General features: G+C 37.8%; 3 protein-coding genes and 1 long non-coding RNA gene across 8 annotated transcripts in view; 2 read left to right on the forward strand and 2 right to left on the reverse strand.

Moving 5' to 3' along the window:
* Positions 1-2,042: 2,042 nt before the first annotated feature.
* Positions 2,043-8,115, reverse strand: LOC131300512 (probable protein phosphatase 2C 38). Of its 3 annotated transcripts, none has more exons than XM_058326403.1 (5): positions 7,778-8,115; positions 7,126-7,592; positions 4,813-5,180; positions 3,582-3,818; positions 2,043-2,547 (listed from the first exon to the last, which is right to left on the reverse strand). In XM_058326403.1, exons 2-5 carry the CDS (start codon positions 7,454-7,456, stop codon positions 2,317-2,319), a joined length of 1,167 nt encoding a protein of 388 aa, XP_058182386.1. In that variant the 5' UTR covers positions 7,457-7,592; positions 7,778-8,115; the 3' UTR covers positions 2,043-2,316. The 3 variants fall into 3 exon arrangements, with proteins under 3 accessions (XP_058182386.1, XP_058182384.1, XP_058182385.1); XM_058326401.1 differs by having other exon boundaries at positions 4,813-5,195; XM_058326402.1 differs by lacking the exon at positions 7,778-8,115 and adding an exon at positions 7,731-7,751 and having other exon boundaries at positions 4,813-5,195.
* Positions 8,116-9,681: 1,566 nt separating this feature from the next.
* On the reverse strand, positions 9,682-15,595 carry LOC131300515 (uncharacterized). 3 transcript variants are annotated; one of them, XM_058326405.1, is made up of 9 exons: positions 15,438-15,595; positions 14,288-14,465; positions 14,158-14,207; positions 13,873-13,942; positions 13,670-13,775; positions 12,705-12,771; positions 12,354-12,429; positions 10,618-10,913; positions 9,682-10,104 (listed from the first exon to the last, which is right to left on the reverse strand). In XM_058326405.1, the coding sequence occupies exons 2-9, from the start codon at positions 14,445-14,447 to the stop codon at positions 10,021-10,023; spliced, it is 909 nt and encodes a 302-aa protein (XP_058182388.1). In that variant the 5' UTR covers positions 14,448-14,465; positions 15,438-15,595; the 3' UTR covers positions 9,682-10,020. The 3 variants fall into 3 exon arrangements, with proteins under 3 accessions (XP_058182388.1, XP_058182389.1, XP_058182390.1); XM_058326406.1 differs by having other exon boundaries at positions 14,288-14,484; positions 15,438-15,591; XM_058326407.1 differs by lacking the exon at positions 15,438-15,595 and having other exon boundaries at positions 14,288-14,504.
* Positions 15,596-16,826: 1,231 nt separating this feature from the next.
* The window catches only part of LOC131300519 (uncharacterized), a 28,350-nt gene continuing 19,778 nt past the window's right edge, over positions 16,827-25,398 (forward strand). The window contains exon 1 of the long non-coding RNA XR_009190980.1: positions 16,827-16,904. This is a non-coding gene — a long non-coding RNA (uncharacterized LOC131300519). The remainder of the gene's footprint in view (positions 16,905-25,398) is intronic.
* LOC131300517 (protein CHUP1, chloroplastic-like) lies at positions 18,523-24,353 on the forward strand. Its single transcript, XM_058326412.1, has 8 exons — positions 18,523-19,007; positions 19,371-20,171; positions 20,655-21,596; positions 21,892-22,023; positions 22,358-22,539; positions 22,622-22,733; positions 23,334-23,477; positions 23,880-24,353. Exons 2-8 carry the CDS (start codon positions 19,413-19,415, stop codon positions 23,958-23,960), a joined length of 2,352 nt encoding a protein of 783 aa, XP_058182395.1. The 5' UTR covers positions 18,523-19,007; positions 19,371-19,412; the 3' UTR covers positions 23,961-24,353.

The following is a 25,398-nucleotide window of genomic DNA, read 5'->3' on the forward strand; positions in this document are numbered from 1 at the left end:
GATTACGTTTATTGGATGTTGGAAGCTGCTTGATCGATTCATGTCATTGAAAAAAGACAGAAACAGTCTACATGCTAGTCATGAATCTTTTAAAGGCGAATTCGATCAGGTAGTTAGTAATGTCCAATCAACCCGATTGTTCTGCATGGATGACATTCTCGATGTGCATTCATCAAGATAAAATCCGTGGCGTGCTCATGATTGGAAATTGAACGCTGCTATCCAAAATTAGGACTACCGAGAAGCTACCTTGTTCGTTTTTCCTCCGGCAATGAAAAGACCAATACGCATTGCGTGGGGATCAGGTAAGAAGCAGTTAACCAAATACATAGCAAAGGGTACATCAATTGCAATGGACGTGGAATATAGCAAGAAATGGAATGAGCTGGAAAAGTACACTTCTGGCAACCCATGCTTTTGGAAACCCAGTTCGAAGCAATTCTTGGCTGAATAGACAATGTAATGACTTGTGATCAAAGCTTCGTGTGCCGTCTTTAGGCCAGCCCAAGGAGGAACTCAAATCTATTTACGTTTTTCTTGCTTTTTTGGAGAACAAAACCGCGTTATCATCATGTATCTGTCATTGTGGATTGTGGATCAGGGTTCGAATCCTGCCAATTGATTCGAGCCGCATGGAACTCTAGTGATAGGGTGATGATACAAAGGTCAAAGTGCTGGCCTGAAAGATTGGTGGTGGTTCTTCCGACCTACTCGGAAGAATCTCAGAAAGGTTTTCAGGATAGGAATACAAAACCCAGAAGCCCATGCTGCTTTCACCTACTAGTTGTGAGCAGGTTTACGGAGGCTGAAAAATGAAACATCCCATTGACTAGAGTAGCCATCTGAAACAAATCAACAGTTCTGATTCCATCTGGATCTCGTTCTTCCGCAAGCATTAGTAAAGACAACTATACTTCTCTAAGTCCGCTAAAAAGAAAACCTACACAAGCTAAGAAAGCATAAGGAAAAAAGAAAAAGTTACGGTGTTGAAAACCACCATTCTGCTCCTAGGAATGGTATCGGAAGCAGTAAGGATAAACGTCAAGCTTTAGAGGTTGTATTCAGCATCATTCCTTTCGTCTGAAGCAATTGCCATGTCTCATTTCCTAATGGCTTAGGAAGAGAATTTATAAAGGCTTGCTTCAGATAGACATCATCCATTCCGTTTAGAAGATAAAAATCTCTTGGACATGCGATCATAATGAACTTCCAAATCTTTTTAAGCATTTACTCGTCGTCAGTTATCATCGTTGTGGCTACCTCCACCGTTGCCCGAAAAAACAGAGCCTGTTGTCACCATTAGTTTTCATAATCGCCGTAGAGTGCTGCCAGTCACCCGATCCACCACAAGTTGGTGGTGGTCAAGCCAAAAATGCAGGAGAGATACGGGAGGTCTCGCCAATCTATGAGAAAGGGTCCCAACCCAGGTCCACAAAAAGGAGAGGAGAGGATAGAAGAGAGGTTTGGAACCACGGGACACGGAGGAGAGAGGTTTGGAAGCATGGGACACGGGAGGCATTTGTGCGCCCTCACCGACCCTACTTGCATGATCGGAACCGTTCATCTTTTCGAACTTCTCGAGAAAAAATCATGTTCATCAGATACCCATTAATATGTTTTTGAAACACGTTTATGATGTGGAATATGAAAATAACGTAAACATGTTCCGAACACATATCAATAGTTTGGATCATCAACATAGGACCCAAGTAGAACTAAATTAGAGGAGATTTTCTTACTGTGTTTAGTGGTTGGCCAGGAAAACACTACCACTAAGTAAAGAAAAAACAAAGAAGGATGTGGTTAAACTACAGAACTAAGTGAAGAACTTATGCCTAATACCAGAGGTAGCATAAAAACAGTGAAAGTTGGTGCTATTCAGGTGAGTTCTTATACATCAAAAAGTAGACATGTTCAGAGAGATTCTAGCAGTAGCAGTTCACAAAAATCAATCTCAATTATTTCACCGTGATCTCTAATATCTGAAACAACATCATCTCAAAGACTCGTCATGTGTAACCGAAAGACTCCCAACAGTGCGGTGCGGTAAAACCCGTATCTGTTATAAATGGTAGCTTATTATTTTTCCAGTTTCATGTGCCAATCAAGGGACAGTTTTTCCCTGGCTCAATCATAAACTCTACCATCATATGAGATCCCCATGGGGCAAGTCCTATTCAAGAAGCACCAGCTATACATAGATACTTTCGTTTAGTCCTCTGTTGTATAAGCGAAAATGACCAAAAATAAAAAAGGAAATCTTAAAACACATAAGAGAGACTGGGTTTTAGTAATGTATGTTAAGAACCTCTTGAACTAAGCTTTGGCATCTGCAGGAACACCTTCACTTCCTCTGATTGAAATAGTAGGCCCCCGGTAGTAACTGCGACTAATCAGATGGCAGTCTAGAAACAACACTATAACGGTGATATCGTCGTGAAAATGTCTTCTCAGCCCACGATCGAGATCTTTCAGGTCAGAGTATCTCATTTCCCTTTTCTTTGCTGCTTCCCTTAGTGCAGCTTTGACAAGTCTCCTGGCAATACCCTGCACCCATAGGGAATATTAGTGTGAATTCAAGAAACTTCAATTAATAAATTCAGAAATCATCATAATATGCAAAATTGTTTGCAGTCGAATATAAACGTGTAACCACAGAATTGTGTGTAGCTTTTTACACAGAAGGCCAGAATAGAAATAGGACATAAGATGCAGTGGTAGATAGCACTGAAGATCAGTGTTTCTTGTTGATTAGAAGCAGAGTCTATGAAGAACCGGTGAACCTAAGGGGACGCCAAGGACATGCGGGGATACGGATGGGACGCATGTCAAGTGGCATGTCCACCTTTTCCTATTAGTTCTAGGCAATGGACGAGGACTGTTAAAACATCCAATTCAAAACCAATTGGCTATTAGTGGAGAGGCTGCCCAGTCTCATATACTAGCTTTGGAGGTTATAATTAATCAATGTGGGACAACCTCCAACACTCCCCCGCACGTGCGACCCCCAACCCGCACGTGGAGAGGTAAACAACCAATCCATAAAATAGGTATCACAACGAAGCAAGGTGCACTTAAGGCACAAACAACGGGCCAATCAATCAAAGAGAGTCTTGTCCAAAATTCTCCGAAAGTCTAGCTCTTAAAGTGTCCAACGCAAAACCAATTGGCTATGAGTGGAGAGGCCGCCAAGGCTCATATACTAGCTTTGGAGGTTATAATTAATCAATGTGGGACAAGCTCCAACAAGGACAACAACGGTGTGTCTCAAGTGAGACACATCTCAATTGTGAAAAAAACGGCAGGGGTCAATTCTAAGTTTCTAAGATCCGAAATTAAAATATTTGTTGAGTAATAGATACTGATGTATAATTAGTATGGTTATGGATACAATCTTAGCATGAATAACAACTAAAAGATTTTTATTTTTTTTTGTTCTGGCCACCATCGTGTCATTTTCGTAGAATTATCATGCCCCTTGCAAGTATCTGTATTCGTGTTCCGTTTCCGTATCTGTTCTTCTTAGAGCACAATCATCACAATAGTAAAAGGAACTAAACAATACAAATTGATAAACCTACGTTACGAGGGCAGTTGTGGACAATGTCAACTGCCTCTTGATTGCCAAGATGCTCCCACAGGCCATCAGATGCAAATATAAGAAATCGATCTTCCGGGTATAGCTTGTGCACTAGTATGCATGGTTCAGCTTTTAGGATTGGCTTGTCAAAGGGTTCGGGCAGTCTAAACTTTGGCAGTAGAGGTTCTCTGTTAAACTCTGAATTCTTCAAATAGGCATCACCAATGGATCTTGAAACCTGCAAAAAATGTTCCAACTCTCTTAGCAGACTAAAACACATAAGGAAATTTGCTAACAAAGTTCTCTGGATTTCCTGAAAGAAGCATAAATCAAAATCACCTCCCTCATCAAGCTCACAAATCTGGTTATGCACATAAACTAAATTCCCGACTTCACTGATTAAGAAGGATGTGCTATATCACATACAATTAAAACATAACCACTGACTTCCCTCAAATACATTCCTGAATTCATCAAAGCTTACTCATTATGTCTACAATTAAATGCTCAATTAAAGAGTTTGACGTAATACGATCCACTGTAGAGTTCCCCACAGTAGTTCCATCTGCTCACAGAGTCCCTATAGAATGTACTTCTCACAACTAAATTCAAGGTCCAAGGGTTGTGATGTAATCTCAGTTATGTGTCCTATAATACCGTCTCACGTAAGATGAAAATTGTTGAAAACAAAACTTAAGAAAAAAAAGGAAATTATTCGAGTAAAGTGTATGACAATATTGAGGTTGTTTTTAATCCAGTGACAAGAAATAATGAAACCAAATAAATATTTGTCTAACCAAACGAAAGAACATAAACAATTAGTTTGAAAAATATAAGTTTTAAACCCAAATTGTGTGGGACATAAACAAACTATTGCAATTCATGAATAGTTTGTAAATTGCACTTCATAGTTCATACACTATAAACCCATGCTGCATATCCGCACTGACTATCATGTACGAGTTCAAAATCCGGGAAAATACAACAGATCCATTTGTTTGAGGGGACTATTAGTGAAGGAATAAAATCCATAGAATATGTACTTCCATATGACTACTAGTGATGGGATTAATAACACCACAATCCATGGTATTATAGTCGCACTTTAGTGGTTTATTTATCCTAAGAGATGCTCATATTCGGTCAAACCAACGGGTCCACAGAGCACTTGACATAACAAATCCATACAAAAGAATAAGATGCACAAAAATAAATAAAGAATAAGGAATCACCTGGATAATACCCTTTACACGCCAAACCTTGTGCTTTAAGACAACAATCTGTGGGTCATTGGGATGCAATATGTGCAATTCCTCTCTCACAGATTCCAAGTTTGCGTTGTGCTCAGATGATAATTGAATAGCTTCAACGTAATTCACTTCCTTCTCGAGTCTCCCCAATACCGCACGAGAATCTCCTGCATTTGCAATGTACAGCAGTCCACCACAAATTATCCCCACCAAACAACACGACCCCACAGAAGCAAGTTGTGGTGTACTCAGCCATTGCTTCTTTACTACAGAAAGGAACTGCTCTTCCGTAGCCAAAAAAGCTTTGTTTATAACATCCTCTGATATCTCCTGGTTCTCTGTTGTGAACTCTGCACCATGAATAGCTGTCAAGTCAGTAACATATGCATTAGCTATCTTCAAGACTAGGGAAAAGGGAAATGAGAGAGGACGGAGATAGAATTAGAACATGCTTCCTAAACAGTTCTATTACTTTTCCAGGTCAATGAAGAAAGATACTCAGAAAGAACTTTTTTGATACCCTAGGATGGTCAAGAGTTTAAACCTAAATTTCCATGATGTAGGAGGCAGGTCATCGTATCTTCACTTATTTCGCCGTTAAAAACAATCATATTGGCAAACAAAATTCCATCACGCGCTTGATTCAATAACCTCCCTAGCCATACTGCATGACCCTCTACTTATGAGGCATGCCTTCCATTTTTCTAACGGTTAAGATTACATTCAAAATTTCAAGTGAAGATTCCCACACTCGTACACACAAACAAAAAAATGGCCCTAAACACACATTATTCCCCACAGGCACAATACCAAAGCCCAACTTGTTGCTATAGATATTATCATTGGAATAAGAATATGCTCCAACTTAATAGAGCAGCTTTACAAGGTCCAAATGTCCACTTTTACTTTTTCTTGAAAGCCTATGGATTCTCATTCCTGAAAATGACCTCTAAGCTAAACTAAGAGTAAACACTCTTGGAGGTCAAATGTGAGTGATAGAAGATTGCTAACAAATTGGCTCAACAAAAGTCATCATCTGCCAATGAAGAGACACTAGATTAGTACAAGAACCACCTTGAAAAAGGGAAATGAGAGACAAAGGAAATATAATTAGGAAATGCTACATTAATTATTTTCCTTTTAAATGAGCTTTTTTTGTCAAAATTATATAAATTACATGATTCATCGAACTTTGGAGAAAATCCTATCCTATCCTACTATTTATTCGCCCAAATTTTCAAACTAGTTTCCAAACTTATCCAGACACTAAAAATGACTTGTTTTGACACACAATGATGGTCAACAATTTAAGCTTAAATTTCAAGAATCTAGGAGGCAGACCACATTTCTTTTCCTTTTTTGATATTCATTCCTATTGACAAAAAAGCCTTAAACTTTATTGAAATTTTCCAGAAAGGTAGAACGCTCTATATCTAGTCTGAACAATCAGCAAATTTTCTCAACTATACTGCATGACCCTCTAATTATTAGTACTTTTCCTCTTTAAAGCATTTGAGATTCTCAAATTCAAAGACTTAAAGGAATATTCTGAAACTTGTATCCCTAAACAAAAATCATTGCCACAGAACAATACTAAAGCTAAACTTGTTGCTATAGATAAGATCATTGCAATAAGAATATGCTCAAACTTACTAGAGCAACTTTAAACTTGAAAGCTCCTAAAAACATCTGCTTTCCAATTTTAAAGCCTATGGGTTCCCACTCATGAAAATGATCTCTAACATCAAAACTAAGAGTAAATATCCTCTGGAGCTCAAATGTGAGCCACAGAAGGCAATTAAACAGATTGGCAAAGCAGAAGTCATCATTGTGCCAACGTATGGAAAATAAATTCAAAAAATTGTGTTGCCAACAGACAAAAACTAATAACAAACTGGCTCAGCGGAGATGGGTAAAGTATCACAGGTAAAGTGTAAACAGAACTTCTAGCGATGTGTAGCATAAATACTATATGAAAACAAAATGCATTGCAGAAAGGATCTATCCCTATTTAGGCTATTTTACATGAACTTGGGTACGGATATTTGTCCAATTCATCTGCTTCCCATGTCTACAATACAAAATAGTCCTTAAGAAGAGACATAAAGCATTGTTTGCATCATGATGCTTTATGCATAGTATTATGGGGACACCAGTTATTATATACATGTTTGTTCCATAAATGTCCAATATCTCACACCCTCGCCCAAGTGTTCTTTACACATTTGGAGTTGGTTTAACATGAATTTACTCACAATTACTCCACATAATGTAGGTAGCAGATAGGAAACATACTCTTGATATTGTCGAAAAGGTGCTTATTAATGAACCGAGCTGCTTCTGCACCACCATGGCCATCGTATATTCCAACGAATGTCCCTTGAGGACCCGATTCAATCGAACTCATTGGCCCCGACTCAAGTTGGCTTTGATCTTCCAATGTATTGTTGGCTTGTATTACCGCCATTGAAAATTCCCCATTAATATGTTCCCCAGAATCCTTATACCACCACAATCCATCAACCCGACCACCCGCGTCCCTGCCTCTGCTGCTATTTTCACCTTCAGACTGGACAGAAGGCTTCCAACAGGGGGTTATAATTTTCCTCAATGAAGTTGTCACCATCCCTCTCACATATTATCACCCAAATCCAGCAACTGAATTGTTCATTGCTATTTTAAAGAAAACACCCACACCCTACTTTCCCTCCTAGTTTCCCCTCAATTTCCAAACCCACGTCACAAACTTCCAAAACAGAAATCTGTACATATAAAAATTACAAACACAATAAATATTTTTCCAAAACTAATGCATGAAACATGGAGGAAAATGCACTACATGGAATCATAGAAGGAAATCAAATAAAGCTGGTAAATTTAAAGAGAATACATGTACATACCCAGATATTATTTGTATAAATGGAGGGGGAAGGGATTTCTGACATACCTCTGGTATGAACCTCGATGCTTGTCCAGCCCTTTATATGAGACCTTTGAATTGCTTTCATGGTCAAATACCCATTACTTGATTACTTAGAAAATCTGGGTTTTTTTTTTCTGGAAAAATAATTGACAGATCTGTGTAGAGAGGGGGGAGGGAGGGGTTGTGTATGGATGTTTCTTGGTTCTAAAGAAAGAGGAAGAGATTATACACTGTACTTGACCCTTCCTTCCCCCTTTGGTTTTGGGGTTTTCTGTTTCTGTTTTCTAAATTTATAAAGCATTCCTTTGGGAGGTTTTGGGGAATTTTGACCATGACCAGCAACAACAAACCACACTTTAAGGCAATTTTTGCTCATCTTTCCATTCCCTTGATTAGTAAAGGCCACCTTTTTCCCCCTATATTTACACGTTAAGCCCTCCCTTTTCCCTTTTTCCTTCAAACTCCCCCCTCGACTCTCTTTCCTTTTACTTTTGGGTAAATGACACCATTGGCACCTACAGTTTTCGAAAGATTTTAATTTTGGTCAGAATAATATTTATGTTTATTAATTAGGTTTGATTTTCAATTCAATGCAGTCCCTCCGCCATCTTCTGTTAGTATTTTAAAAAACTGAAAATGACAAGCATGACAGTGACCGATGTTTTAATGGAACAGGATCCTCTCTAATTACTGGAGGGTTTTGATCAACAATTTGTGGGACTTTCTCAAGCTGCTTTAACAATAGAGATCGTTTACTTATTAGATATCATAACATCAACCACACAAATAAGTCATTTTCATTGGGTATCCATTGGTTTACATTTTGTAAACATGCTCTGTTAAACGAAATAGGTTCTGATTCAGTGTTTCTTAATCTTATTTTCTAGCATAATTATATTCGAAAACATATCAATTGATATCCCATAAACATAGTTTTTTACGTACTTGATGTTCTTAACGAGCTATATAACAAGATGTTATGATCATCAGAGTGGGCTCAGAGGGGCATTGGATTCTTTTTTAATGAGGTATCCAACATTTTCATGTTTCCGAATAATAAAATTAAAAAAATTGTACTTTTGTGTAAAAACATTTTACCATTATATTAATTTTTTTACATGTGAAGTTATATAAAACAGGTAGAATGCAAAAAATAAAATTTTCACGCAACATCTAAAACATAGGATAGTGTAAGAGGGGGGAAAAAAACTTGATGCAAACTTTTAAAAACTAGGAGAAAATAAGAGGAAGACAAAAATAAAAAATGCAGGTGCACATTTGGAAAGGAATGGCTGCAAAATGTAAATGACAGAGGACGGAGAGGGATTGGCGCCATACATCTCCTATAGAGCATATCCGAATCGTCCATCTCGACAATGGACGGTTAGAAATTTTAATCCAATCAATGGACGGTCCAAATCAATAGGAATTTGGATCAAATCTGAGCCGTCCGTGTCGTCCCATTCCATAATTTTGGAGCATCCATGCCCCCAAATCAGATTGGGGCATGGCAGCCGAACTGGTCTTCCAGTGAGAAGGATTTGAATCGGGTTTCTTTGGGTAAGATTTTAGAGGAAGAAAAACTTATTAAAAACCGTGCCTAAAGAGAGGTTTTGAAATCCAAAACCGAACACGTTCGGATATTTCTCATGGGACCCCAAATGGTACCATGCACCTCTAGTCCCTGACGTCTCTCTTCCTATATATATTCAACTAACAATGCATTCCATTTCACCAAAAAATCAAGTGACATTACTATACTGTTATTCAAATGTTAGGAATAGGTCCATAAAAGTGACTGGACAGTCTTAAAACTCGTCATAACGTCAGAGTTCACAAACAATAACAGGAGTTTAGATTTGTCCACCACACGCAAATGACAAAATGCCCTCAAAACGATTGGCTACGAAAAGAGATTCCACCTACACTTCAGTTCCGAATCTGTCGGTAGCTACTTTAAACCGAAAAGTTAAATCTACACGTTAGTTCCAAATTTCAACCCAAATTGGTAAATTAACAATTTAAACGAGGCCAAAATTTGTGTCGTTACAATTTCCGAGCTCTCAGTGGTAAAACTGCTATGAGAATTAGTCTTCCCACATACGCAACAGAAATTGAATGACTTATGCTGTTATGCTGCCTCAGAATCGTTTCCTAAATTCACTAACATCACCTCAGAAGCATACAACATCGGATAAGAATCATATGAATATAAAGTAGCTTCCGATTTGTTGCTGCCATCTGCGGGGCAAAATATTTGTAAACCTCTAGTCCACCTCCATATCGGAAACGGCTTCATTCAAAATTTTCTGAAGTTCTTTCAATCTTTGTCTTGTTAAAGCAACACAGTCCTGCAACATATACCTTTGTCATTAGCAGACAGAACAATGTCACTTGTATTTATATGTGGTGTTGCTATGATGTGTCACAAAGCATCGCATATTTACGAATCTGTAGTAAATTTTTAGAATTCAAGTCAGCATGAAATTTTACCGGAAAAAATAGAAACAAAATTATTTAATAAAGAAGTTTCTATGAACCTGGTAGGATGGCCTCTGACTTCAACCAAAACTACTACTATCATCATTAACAGATTGGATCACTGAACAATAATCAGTTGCTGGCCTTAGTATGATAGAAATGCAACTTTCAAGTACAAAACCATTTATACTCCAAACAACTTCAACATGTATACAAAACACAGATTAAGTACAAAATCTCTCCAAAACTATGAAGCTCCTGAGTTTCTTTTCAAACTTCAAAGCTCACATTTTCGACACAACCATATTTGGTATATTTACAGGAGCCTCGTAAAAACCATGACATGACAGAACACAGTGTTCATATAAAAATGTGCAACTCACCTGGATCACTGATGTGTGTGCGAGAACTGGTCCTCCAGGCTTGTAAAGAGACACAAGTTGAAAAGATGAATCCAATACCACGGTTAGAAGAGTTTCCATGACGGACTCTTCTTCTGCTGTGGGGTCAGCCAGAATGTAATTCTTGTGGAGTACACATGTCAAAGAGAAAGGAATGCTGCTCAGCTTGAGCTTCCTCTTCTCTTTATTCACTGGCTCCTTTTCCAACTTCTCCCCTTCTTCATTAGAAACTACTACTACTCTTCCATCATCATTCAGAGAAACCACTGGGATTTGCACTATATACAAAAAGCCAAAGGTAAACAAACTGGCACAAAAACTGGTACCAGACTACCCGTGAACCATCTGAATTAAGTACTCCGTATAAGAGTTATTACAATAAATAAGTGTAGTCATAACTAGTGAACTTTGGAATCATGAAACAACCCAAACTTATTATCATCACATGCGAAGAGAATCAGAAGAGCAATGTCATACATGCTTTCAATAGAAATGCATATGCAGAATCTCGAATTATTACAATTCACACACGAGCTACCAATTTTTAACAACAGTCTACACAATATACAACAAATTCGGGAAACAGAAAGAAAAGCGCATTGTCAAGCTAAACATTATCAGGCATCCAATTTTACCCCACTGAAAAATTACATTGGCATGGATAGATAAGAAAGTGAGGAAAGGCAGGAAGAAATGTAAAGCTGCATCTCCTCGGCTTATCACTAATTACAAGAATTTAGCTGCTGCATCTAAGGGTGGTCGAAAGCCTTGAATATAACTCCATAGAATACAAGGGGCCTTAATACCCTTCAAACAACGAGTTTCCAGATTGTTGGCTGAAAACAATGTAGATTTGGTGGGTATTTGGACACCAAAGTTGGGCAGTTCAACTTTCACAAGTACGTCAACTTCAAGGCATCTCTCCTTCGATACAACCCTTTGGGGACTGCGGGGCTAGTGGGATTGGTAGCATTATCATTTGGGGGAATGATTCAGTTCTTAATGTTCATATCCTTGGCTCCAGAGACCAAGTTATTGCTACAATTATTCCTCATAAGTTCTTGCACTTCATCGGGGTTGAAGATCTTGGCTGATGGCCCCGGTGTTCTTTCTTAATTTGCACTGCTATTTGCATACACTTGAGAGAGAGGAGGTGAGAGGGGAAATAAAGAACCTTAGTCAAGTCACATATCTACAACCATAGAAATCAACTCAAATTTGTTCTAAAATCCTGTATCAACAAAATTTTGATCCTAATATAACATATGTTGATAAACTGCAACTACGAGCATGCACAAGTAAATTCTTCCATATATTTATAGATAAATTACCCAAACACTCCTATAGGGTCTCCCAATCCTGCACTCCGCCATGAGCCCTCACTCCCCTGCTCCCACCCCAATCCCACTTTGTACAACTAAGAAAAGAACTATTGAAGTTGGAAGCCCATTGAGCTTCAGCTACCTAGTTTTCGAGTCCAATTGTCTGAAGTCAATTGGGCCTGTGGAGCTCCTTGTGCTCCTAGAATAGCATCAAGAAATCTTCTCGATATGAGGCAAGCCTTACGTGGCTACTCTCTTTGCCTTGCTTTTGGTGGTCTAAGTTTGGAGTTAGTAGTAGGATTATATGCAAGTCAGACGCTTTTATCTGGGTGTTAGCTGGCTGGCCCACCACCAGCACAAAAGATGCGCACAAGAAGAACAATATGTGAATCTTACAGTGAGAAAAGGCAGCAACTGCTGAAAGCAATGCAGCATCAAAAAGAGCTCCATCAGCATCCAAACAGTATATATCCTGCACGAACAAAATAAATGATGTCATTGACCATGACAAAAATAAATGAGAAGTGAAATCCATGTTTTATTAACAATTTGACATCACGAGATACAGGGAAAAGAAAAAGGTCATTGACAGTCTTGTTGAATGCCATCTATCAATGGATAACCCAATTCACATTTTAAACTCAAGATAAAAAGCCAAATATTGAAAAGCTAGATGCTTTGTAGCTTGCTCAATTTATATAGCTGAGCAGCCTGAGATAGAGATTTCAAGCCTCAGGAAAACATTACCAGGTAGGCCATCCAAGCAGCTTTACCACTGACCAATGATAGCTCCTTCAAGTTAATCATGCCAGAACTATAACCACACATACAATTAGTCAGTAAAAGACATGCGTATTAATAATTAACAAAGCTTTAAAAAAGCAGTGTCAAATCACTAAAAGTCGGAAATCATTGGTGTTTGACTACTGCACTGAAACTCACACGCTCTACTGTAGGACAGAATATAAAGAAAAATATGTGCATAAAATCCCAAAAGTCAAACAGATTCTGAGAAGCTGCAATAGGGAAACAGGTACTTAACACATTGTCCCACTTACAGTGTATACTCGAGTTGATTACATAAACTAAAATTACCATAGTTTCGTTTAACAAAAATTCAGGTGTTTATACTAAATTTCACCAGAAAAGATCTAATGACACAGCCAATGACCATCAAGAAGTACTCTTCATATGAAATGATAATCGTGGTGTCCTCCTAGACCTAGAAGGCTGTTATTCACACTTGATGCGGAAAGAACCAATAGCTGCTGAGAAAGTTCATGCAGTTTCAATCCATTATAATATCTGGGGCATTGCAAGACTACTATGACTGATCGTTCCGCTAAGTTTGATGACAATAGAGCTTCCACACATGCAAAGGAGAAAAGTTTTGCAAAAAACACCTCTGCATCACGACACACGAAATTTGGTAAACTAGCTAGAACACTATCAAGCTTCAAGTTTTTGGAAAAAAAGGGATCAAACTTCCTTTCCCATAAAGTGTGCATAATACACAAGACTCACAAAAATGCATATGCATTAAAAATGGCAAAGCTTCCGCATTAAAAAATAGTATGAAATTCAGAACAGGACAACGCCCAAACTCTAACCGAGAAATTCTACTACTTTTTGTTCCCCCTTTTCGATAGTCTTCCAAAGGGGGCGAGGGAGGTAAACCAAAGAAAAAAATATAACGAAACATACTGACATGCCTTAAGATAGTGTCAGATAACTGCTTCGAAATAACCGGTGCTGCCTCGGCCGGCCTGCCAGGCCTAACAATTGGGGAACAAATTGGAGGCATGTGGAAATCAATAGCTGTGAACAAAACAATATCACGCATTGGCACTCAATGTACAAATATGGATAAGGGTAGGAAATTATCAAAGATTATATGCAGTCGGTGGTGGTAAACCTATACAGCCCTCGTCTGCTGACTCTGTAGTAGGGGTCATGACTTCCATCTTAATGGCAGCCAACATGGTCTGCACACAAACAAAGGACATAAAAAGCATGACCAATAATTACAAAGAGCGTACTATCCATACTTTATTCAGTAGATATTACATCAGAACTCCATGAAACAACTTATCTCAACTTAAGGAAACCTTATTCATCGTTTTGGGTGGGCAGGAGTTTCCTTGTGTTTCTTCATGTATGTATGACAGGATAGATCACGCAATGGGCAAAAAGAACTTACAGTGCAACCTATCTTGGCAAGGGCCGACCCATCAGCAGATGCAACAGCTCCTATATCATAGATGGTTAGCAAGCCCCACATGAGTGGCGAAACGTACAACATTTAAGTGAGTATACACAACAGAACTAACCAAGAGCAACTGATGTATCTCTAGCTTTTCCAAGTGGCCGAGCATCAGGGCGTATGGATTCTTGAAGATGGCGCTCATGAAACCGTAGAGGAAAGAGGCGCCTAAAAGCATCCACCTCCATCTCTGATGATAAATCACTGGTCATAGTCGCCGAACTCATGCTCTTCAGTTGTATTGTCTACCAACAAAACTCCAACCTTCAGTTATACAAGCAGAGTGACAAATCTGAACTAATGGACCACCTTGTTAATGTACTATCAATTTTGCACCAAAATAACCTGTTTGATAAGGGAACTACAGCCACTTAAACCCCTTGGAAATATTGTGGCAAGAAAAAGTTACTCTAAACAACCGACTATAAAATCCTCATGTGGATTTTGCCAATGCAATTAAGTACAGCTCTATCTGATACTGCAATCAAGATAATTTTTTCGCCACTGCGTGTGTCGTGTGGCTTTGAATTCCCATGGAAAACCTATGTCGTTCAACTTCTATCTTAATTCAACCATATAGGAATGAGTTAGAAGATTATGGGTCATGAGTTATAACAAGTCTTTCAGCTGATAGAACCTCTTCGACACCGGGAAACAAAATAAACTCTGTAAACGGTGCCCATTGCATACATTCATCTTTAACAAACAAGCACAAAAAAAAAAAAAAAAAAAACACGTTATAAACACTAAAAGCCTTCCCATCTTTCCAAAATCTAATTCCAATAGCTCTTGCTTCTTCAGATACGCCCCCCCTTGAGGAAATATTTTACGTGCCTAAGTTCCACATTTCTAGGGTTTTACTAACAACCAAGCATCCGGGTTTTGGAACAATCATTTATCTCAAAATACATCCACACAGATCACACAAAAAAAAATATTTCATTGCTGCGTAGTCAGGTTTCTACAAGGCACTTCACCTGTCTTTCTTATATTATTTGTAACAATGGCCTCTGGATTTCTAGTAAATGGAAAGACAGCAAAGGGACCAATGATCCAACGCCACCATTGCCTATGGTACTCGAAACGAAGAGGAAAAAAAAAAATACCAATTAAATGAATAAAGAGATTGAATAAAACCACTGGCATGCTCTGATGATCAAAAATTGTTTTCTCGAAATACGAAATATACATACATGCAATCGTATATTTTGTCTTACCGGTCGAGATGGCGTGTTTGTGAGGGCTGAGGGTGGGAGAGGCGAGTCACACACACACACGCAGAGAGAGAGAGAGAGAGAGAGAGAGAGGGAGTGACTGAGAGAGGAGTCTCGGAGGGAGAAAGCTGTTTTGTGGTTTCTGGTCGGGCCGGGCCGGGCCAGCTCCAGCTTGGGTGTAATTTCAGGTGCACGAGACCAAAACAAACAAAATTTGGGATAAATTTCACTAACCTCCCCTGAGGTTTCTGAAATAACTCTTCCCTCCCTTGCTTTTGCTAACAATATACAAATTTCCCCCTCAGTTACCACTTCGGATGTACCAATATTGCCCTCAATCCTTCTGTAACCTTCAATCACATGCACAAAAAATAACTTCCACCAGTTACTCATTTTTTGCCCCAACAATATTAACCATATTGACCACATAAAATGTAACTCATATCAAATTCACTTTGTAATATTTTTCTCTCTTTTTGGTTGGAAAATAGTAGTAATCTAAGTGAACTTTTGAGCGGCATTCATTAAACATTTATTTTTTAAAATTTTATTTACACGGATTTATTTTACCTTGATTTTATTTTATTTTATTTTTTTTTTGTATCTTTTCATTTTTTCGAATGCATGGGATTAGAGTGTTCCTAGACCAAGAGAACTCTATAAAGTAAAAATAGAGACACCGAATCCAATTTCTTCTCACACGAGGGTGTCTTCTCCCTAGATTTATTTTGGTATTTTTTGCCGAAAGGGTATTTTTCAGACTCATTTTGTGTTTATGTTATAAACAACTCATTCTCCCCAAACTTTAGCTTTTGAATAATAGAGGTCACGCCAAGGCAAACCCAAAACATATATTTTCAATATTATATGCTTTTCTTATGTTGTTGTTTAGCTTTTTGTCATATTTTTTGGGATCAGTATTAGTTTTAACGAGATGAATCAATAATTTACAACAACTTTACTCGAGACCGACAAATGCGAAAAAACGAATAAGGACAAAAATTAAGCCAAATGGCTTATTTAAGCCAAACTAGGTCTAAAGACAAAAATGTCAAGGGTAAATTTCACTTACCTCTCCTGAAGTTTCTGACAATTATAGAAACCTCCCCTCAGGTTTCTAAACACATTCGTGCATGGGTAAAGTTTTATGTTAGTCTCAGAACACATTCGTGCATGCACTGCCGTGTCATTTACCCACGGTTTTCGATGGACGCTTAAAAGGAGCAAAAATGTAGTACAATACATGAAAACTTTCCATGAAACTGACCATGAAAAGTAAAATAGACGATTCAGATTCACAATGTATCAATCGCATGAAACCGACCAAGAAGGATTAGGTTGACTTTCATACAAAGACAACTGCGTTTTTTTTGTTTTAGATGTATACTACTGCTTTATTGCTTAAGGAGGAATCGTAAGTATGTTGAGTCGGGGTTTCGCAACTAGGAGAACATGGTCACAAGAAATGTAGTGCACACAGTTTTTATGATTTTATCAATCTGATGGATCAATGTATTTACCATATTCTTGCAACGTGACAGTGACATTGTCATGTATGATCAATTTTTGTTGTGTTTGATTTGATAAATTCATCCTATGGTAATTCTATGTCACAGAAAATCAATACAAATCGTAGCAGTACAATAATTTACATAAAATTTTATACTGTAATACAATTGTGATACTGTTCATATATCTTGTAGAAATTATGATGAATTCGGGAGTATGATAAATTGATTTGATTAGTTATGCATCTGCTTGTAGAAGTTATATTTTCTAAAGGAGTTAATGTAAATGTGTTAGCTAAAAATCATTTTTCTCAACTTAGGCCCCGTTCCGCCAAGGTTCTTATTTTTTAAATACTTATTTTATGTTTTACGAGACAGATTATTTGCTCACAATACATCAAATTTAATTCAAAAAATAAGAATTCACACTTAAGTGCAATTTCTTTGGTTGTGTAACCAAACTGATTGTAGTAATTTAAGAATAAGTTTGGCTTAAATTAATTTTTCTTAAAGACGGTCAGTGTTATATCTTTTAATAATCTGTTTTAAGATTTCTCTTCAAAAATTTGTAGAGTAATCATTCGTAAAGACGAGAGAAATTGAAAAGTATAAAACTATAGCGAAATTGGTAAAAGTTTCGAGATGACGACAATAAAAACAACGTTTTGAGAATTTCGCATTTAGTGTACCTTTTTTTTTTTTTGGTCATAATTTTTTAAGACGAAATTTTACATAGATACAATAAAACTAGAAAAGTGAAACAAAACAAAATATTGAAAAAATAATTTAGGCAAAAGTGACCCTAAATTTCAAAAGTACACAAAAATGTCTGTACTCTTATATCTATGGCTTGTTGCACACTTGCACAAAAGCAAAGTTTTGAATATCGTACCGAATATGGTAACATTTTTTTACTGGTATGATATATACCGGTACTAATGTGATACCAGATACTGTTTCAGATTTCTCATTAAAAATAATAATTTGTTAAAATTCTTACATATATAGGAATCGAATAGAATGTTTTTTATCTACTTGGATATACTCCGTGGTAAAAAGCAAAGGAATAGGCCCAATATATGATAAGAGTATTTTTTTTTTCTTTTATCTTGAAACATTCTTTCCACATAGACAAATTGTGCACAGATTTTGTTGTGGACTACACCACGGTCCCACTCAAATAATTTGAGCCATTCATTAAATATAAAATATTTTTCTATGGATTCCGCAAAAAATCAGATCAATCCGATATTTATAGATGCTCGATCAAATCATCTAACTTTTCATAATCAAATGGTTGGCTTGAGCACCTATAAGTATTGGATTGAGCTGATTTTTCATGAAGAACCTTAAAAAAATATTTTACATTTAATGAACGGCTTAAATTATTTTTGTGAAACTCGTAATGATTTCACAACAAAATCTATACACAATCTATGCACAGATTGTCCTCGTGGTTAGGAGCGTTGATCTTGCAATGGATACAAGCATGCAGCTCTATAGGATTAGAGTACCGTTTTCTCTCACACATTCAAATTTCAAAAATTCAAAATGGCACCCAGAAAAGAAAAAAAAAGCATGCAAAGCTGCCACTTTTCTCACACATCTCAGAATATCGTACTGTACTTTATACTTTCCCAGCTCCACCCTCGTCTCCCTCTGTGACTGTGAGTAATGACACTCAGGGAATCTGTAAAGACATCAACATCATTATCTCACCATTTTCTTCCTTTTAGACTGGTTGGGAACGACTTGTGTTGCGTTTCTTGCCCATTTTGCTTCGTGGGAGTGAAGTGAAGCATCTTCACAGCTCCAAATAATTCAATCACAAGATTCACAACTTTCTTCTAGTTGGTTGTGTTAATTTCCCAGTGTTTTGCAGGGCTTGCAAATTTTGAAATTAGGGTTCCTGTGAAAATCCATTGCTGTGGGTTTTAAACCTTTCAGATTCTTGAAGTATTGAGTTTCTGAGAAATCTCAGTTTTATGGGTTTTAGAGCTTGAAGTTGTTTGCAATCTTGTGGGTTTTAGAGATTGAATGCTGTGATGCACGATCAATTATTCTGGTAAGTTTTTCAAAGCATAGCCCCCCATAGAGTTCATCTTGAACAAATTTAGGTATTGAAAACAGTACTGGTTTCCTAGCTGTGGTTTGAAGGTTGTTCAAAGTTAAGAGCTTTATTCACAATGAAAGAAGAAAACCCATCTGAGAGTTTTTCAAAGCATAGCCCCCCATATAGTTCATCTTGAACAAATTTAGGTATTGAAAACAGTACTGGTTTCCTAGCTGTGGTTTGAAGGTTGTTCAAAGTTAAGAGCTTTATTCACAATGAAAGAAGAAAACCCATCTGAGAGTTTTTCAAAGCATAGCCCCCCATATAGTTCATCTTGAACAAATTTAGGTATTGAAAACAGTACTGGTTTCCTAGCTGTGGTTTGAAGTTTGTTCAAAGTTAATAGCTTTATTCACAATGAAAGAAGAAAACCCATCTGAGAATCGAGCAAAAGCACCAAAGTTTTCTGATCAAAATCAGATACCAAAGGGAAACAATGCAAAATCCAACAGCAATTTCTCAAAGCCACGGTCTTCTTGGGGTTCGCAAATCGTTAAAGGGTTTTCAGCGGATAAGAAAACCAAGTCACAGACCTCTACTGTTGCAACCAAGAAAATGCCCCTCACAAGCTCAGACATACCAAACCAGAAAAACCCATTTTTGCTTTCACATTCAAGGGTCAAAAGGTCTCTTGTTGGTGATTTGTCTTGTTCTGCCCGTGCTACACAAGCTCATCTCAGCACAATTAATACCAACAGGACAAATCATTCCGGGTCCCGTGATATGTTTCTTGAACTAGACCATCTGAGAAACTTGCTCCAAGAATCAAAGGAGAGGGAATTCAAGTTGCAAGCCGAACTGTCCGAATGTAAGAGGAACCCTAAGGTTTTGGACCTTGAAAGAGAGCTAGAGTTGAAGAAGGGAGAAGTTGACAGCCTTGTTAGTAAAGTTGGGTTGCTAGAATCAGATAAAGTAAGCCTAACTCAACAATTGGTATCTCTAACTTCTGGTATTGAAACTGAAGTTCCAAATGCACCAGCTTCTTCACATAATCTTGAGATGGAGGTTGTCGAGTTGAGGCGGCTGAACAAGGAGCTCCAACTTCAGAAGAGGAATCTTTCTTGTAGACTTTCATCTATGGAATCCCGGGTGGCCACTCCTTCAAAAGTTTCCGAGGTAGTATCACAATCTCATATGTTAAATTTCCCATTTTCCCAGCTTAATTCTGTTCTTTTACTCTTTATATTGCTTGCTCAGAAAAAGCAGGACCTAAATGAATTCAAAATCTAGCCACGTGTTTTTGTTGTTGTTTGGTTTGAAATATGGATAGCTCAAATCAATTATAGTCAATACTAGGGGCTTAGTGCCATTAAGTGAAGTTGATTGCATTGCATATCTGGTTTTGTATTCCTAAAGTGTCAAGGTTGTTTGGTACATAATCGGTATGTGAAACAGTAGTCAAAAACTTCTTTGGTTGATGGTTTTTGTAACTTGTTTTCTGCTGTGATTTTATGGAAAAGAAACCATTTTTTTGAGTGGTAAAACTCTGATTCTCATTATCTCAGCAACTGCACAGGGTTTAGAGATATATTAGGGTAGGCAATATAGTTTAGTTATTTATCATTGACTTGTTTTGACCTGTTTTTACGTACTTCTTAGAATGAGAATGAGAATGTCGCAAAGATAAAAGCCGAGGCTACTTTACTAAGACTTACAAATGAAGACTTGAGTAAACAAGTTGAAGGTCTCCAACTGAGCAGATTAAATGAGGTGGAGGAGCTTGTCTACCTGAGATGGGTAAATTCGTGCTTGCGAAATGAGTTGCACCATAGCTCAACCATGGGTTCTGATAAGGCATCAAGCCCCAACTCGAATGAGAGTAGCAAATCCCTTAACATGCCTTCTTTTCATACTGAAGAAATCTCGGAATCTAGCAGTGCTGAGAGATTCAGCCTGATTAAGAAGTTGAAGAAATGGCCTATTACTGAAGAAGATCTGTCTAGTATGGAATGCCTAGATAACGATGCCATAGATAAAAGTTGGGTTGACTCACATAGTCCAAGAAGAAGACACTCCATAAGTGGATCAAAATTCTTTGCAGAAGACATGCTGAGTAAATGGAGGCAATCTAATGGTTTTATTTGCGTTAAGGAAATTGAAAAGGAGGTAGAGACACTAGCTACTCAAAAGTATGGTTTGGAATCGGATGTAGTTCAAAAGCCTCAAATTTTAAGCAACTTCCAAGAAATTACTAAGTTAACATCTTCTTTGGATGTTGCGAAACGGGCATTGCGTGTTCCTAATCCTCCTCCAAGGCCTTCGTGTACTGTATTGAGTGGTTGTAAAGACGATGGTGCAACTCAAATTCCACCACCGCCTCCTCCACCCCCTCCCCCACTGCCGCCTCCTAATTTTGCAACCAGAGGGACCACGGGAGTGGTGCAGCGAGCCCCAGAAGTAGTTGAGTTCTACCATTCACTCATGAAGAGAGACTCCAGAAAAGATTCTTTAAGTGGAGGGATTATCGAAGGACCAGATGTTGCAAATGTTCGGAGTAACATGATTGGGGAAATTGAGAATAGATCTTCACATCTGATTGCTGTAAGTGCTTGTGACTTCTTTGTTCCTTCAATAATGCTCACTGTCATGCTATTGTTCAAAGGATAGTGATACAAAGATGTATTTTTCAGATTAGTGCTTTGTTGGTTGTTGAAGTGACAAACGAAAAGAGATGAATTCAATTCCGTTTTTCAAGTTCTAAAGTTGCTTTCCCTTTTCTCACAATCTATAGGATATCAGTTGGAGACGGGAGCAAATGAACTCCCAATGTTGCAATTTATATTTTCATTTGCTATGAAAGTACGTTCCAATTGCATAACTTTTTTCCTTCGTATAGATAAAGGCGGATGTTGAGACTCAAGGAGAATTTGTAAACTACCTGATCAGGGAAGTCAACAATGCAGTTTATCAGGACATTGAGGATGTAGTGGCATTTGTGAAGTGGCTTGATGATGAACTTTGTTTCCTTGTAAGTTTATTGTTACCACCATTCTTCATTATTTTATTATGAGTCTATGACATATCTTGCCCCCATATTTTAGAATTGAGTATGTAATGCTTATTTGAGAGGGATTTGCAACAAGAGTGCCATCTGTAACTGGTAAACAAGACATTAATTTCCTGTTAATCAGTCTTTTGAGTCATCTTTTTAGGGCAGTTATGAGTGTGAATGTTGGGTTATGTTCCTTATATGGTTTAGAGATAAATGGAACCATGGAGCTATTGGTGTCATTATATACTTAATATGTAACACAGATGTATGCAGAGTGCTATTATGCTTACCAGCCTTTTTTGCCTTGAAGGTGGATGAAAGGGCAGTCCTTAGGCACTTCGATTGGCCAGAAAAGAAAGCTGACACGCTGAGAGAGGCAGCGTTTGCGTTTAGGGATTTCAAAAAATTGGAGAATGAAGTTTCTAATTATCAAGATGATCCCAAGTTGCCATGTGATATTGCACTAAAGAGAATGGTCAATTTATCCGAGAAGTAAGAACCTGATTCTTTAACACTTTCTGAAGTACATGCTAGTTTTTCAAATTTTCCATGAACATCTCCTTTCCATTTTCAGGATGGAGCGAACTGTTTATAACCATCTCCGGGTTAGAGAATCATTAATGTGTCATTGCAAGGGGTTCCAAATTCCCACAGATTGGATGCTTGACAATGGAATTGTTAGCAAGGTACGCTTATCATATGCCACTATTGATTTGCAAATTTCATGAGCTATCTATAAAAATGAGGATGCCTAGTATTGAACAACAGTTGGCTGGCTAAGCTTTACGTACTGGAGGATTATTCAGTCCATATAGCAGACTGGAGAAGAAAGATCTATCTAACCAATACCACTTGTTTGCACTAATTTGCCTGGCCAGTCAGTTTAGTTTAGAAGGGTTTTTTTTTGGGGTCTTTTCTTGGCTCAGAAAAGGAGGATGATCAAGTTTTGCAGACTTGTTATATGATATTTTGGATCATTACATGGGGGATCATTGTGATAAGTAGGGAACAGAATTGAAAAGAGAAAGACAAGGCATCTTATTTATGGCAAACCTTCCATCAGCTGTAATGATTCTTTTTGAGTGCCTAATTCTTAGCATACAGGCTGTTTGTCTCATCTTTGATTTCTTTGTAAGTTTGATCTTAGACAATGTCACTGTTGGTTCCATTTACCGATGCTTGCTGGGCTTGATCCTCTCCACGTTGCTTGTTTTCTGTAGTGTTTCCATTTTATCGCACAGGACTAATTTGTTTTGGAGATCACTGAAGTTACTAGTTCTTTGCAGATAAAGATGGGCTCTGTTAAATTGGCAAAGAAGTACATGAAGCGGGTAGCTATGGAGCTTCAGGCCAAGGGAGCATCGGAAAAGGATTCTGCTATGGATTATATGCTACTTCAGGGCGTGAGATTTGCCTTCCGAATACATCAGGTTTGTTATATAAGATTGTCATCCATTTTTTTTTTTATGTTACGTGCACCTGACCTAGGACATCTGATTATAAAAGGATAATTCAGCCAGTTTCTAGAAACAAGAGCACTCATTCTTTTTGTATCTTTTTCCATTGTTGAGCAGGGTGGTTTTCAAGAATATGAAAATGTATTCTCACAAATGAGTAATTTTCCGCACGCACAAAAAAAAAAAAAACTGTGAAAGAAGTTTTAGAGAAATTCAAACCTCTTAGAACTGTCTTTTAAGCACCAAATCCTGAAACAATTCTCTTTGGACTACTTTCTTTTTGGGAACCTCATTAAGCATATATGGTTTCTAAACTTGTGAATCGACTTATCTATACTGTTGGATTAAACCCACTTTGTTTCCTGGTTGTTACAGTTTGCTGGAGGATTTGATGCAGAAACAATGCATGCATTTGAGGAGCTCCGTAATCTCGCTCTTGTTTTGAATAGGAAGTAAAGAGTAAACTACTGTAGTAATTACTCCTGGGGCATTGACTACTTGAAGCCCCAGGACCACTAGCTACCACACCATCATGTGGGGTTACTAGACTTAGTCGTGAATCTGCATGATTTGTATAGTGGTTAGGGACACCGGAACGCCACATAGCCATTCCCGGGAGCATTGACTAATTTTTCCAAGATGGGTAAAATCATATAGCTATTGTAGGATACAAGAGTGAGAATCTGTGTACAATCTTTGTGAGGAATTGTGGTTTTGGTGTGATTTCACCCCATCTGTATGGGTTTCTCCGAATCAGAAATGCTTGAATGTTGACGATACCATGTCAGGAATACGGACGAATTTTGTATATTGATTTTGAGACAGGCAAATAAAATGAATAGTTTTTCACTCTTTGTTGGCTTTTGTTTTTTCTGAATAGAAGCAAAATCACAGCTTCACCAATGTCCAATATTAATCAAAATCCAGTTTTGGTGGCGAGGGTGAGTGGTTTTGTAGGGGGCAGTATAACAAAGGGTAGTTCTGTCACTCTACTAGCAGAGTTAACACCGTTTGGAAGCAACATAACAAAAGGGGGAATATGTATTTGGTCAACGTAATTTCAGAAACCTCAGGGGGTCACTGCATTTGTCAGAAAAACCTCGGTTTAATTGGTTCAAAATCGAACCGATCGATGAATTGATTGATTTAAAAATAAATAAAATAAATCGAAACCGATCGAGATTACCGAACCAGATTGATCCAAAGAAGATAAACGGTAGGTGAAGAAAACCTCTCGTTTAACATTTGGTTTTCGATTCATTGCCCCTCATTTAAAATCTCAATTTCGGATTTGTGTGTCGTTTAGGATAATCGGGACCGAAACAAATCAAAACTGCTTGGTATCGAAAATTTCGATCGTTTTCTTGAATTAACGGGTCAAAACCAAATGAAATGATCAGTAGGACAAAAGCATTTTGGGGTATTGATGTCCAAAAAATGTGTTGGGACATCATAATGAAAACCATTAGGAGAGTAGCCAAAAGTAGAGATTTATACTTGTTCTTGATGTGAGATGTCCACAAGGACCACAGCGGCGACAAATAAGCAAGGAACACAATTATTCTAGAAAGCGGACGGATGTTTTGCAAAGTATACTTAATTGTGTCTTATGTATACTATCAACTCTTGCTGTGCCGCCCAATGTGAGTTCTGACAATAAAGACACGAAAATAATTGATGTTCTAATTCATTGGCTATAATGGCTTCTAATGTTTTCCATTGATTTATCTCTTTTGTTGATTGGTAAATTTAGGAAATGAGGTCCCGACTTTGATACGATTGTTAGCTAGCCCTATGTTGGTTTGATCTTCACTTCGACTCATTTGCTCTGATCGATGCTCAGAAACCAAATACATCCAGGGAATATGATGGACACTATTTGAGGGGAATTTTC

Source organism: Rhododendron vialii, chromosome 9a (assembly GCF_030253575.1).
Source record: "Rhododendron vialii isolate Sample 1 chromosome 9a, ASM3025357v1".
In the NCBI taxonomy this organism is placed as follows: Eukaryota; Viridiplantae; Streptophyta; class Magnoliopsida; order Ericales; family Ericaceae; genus Rhododendron; species Rhododendron vialii.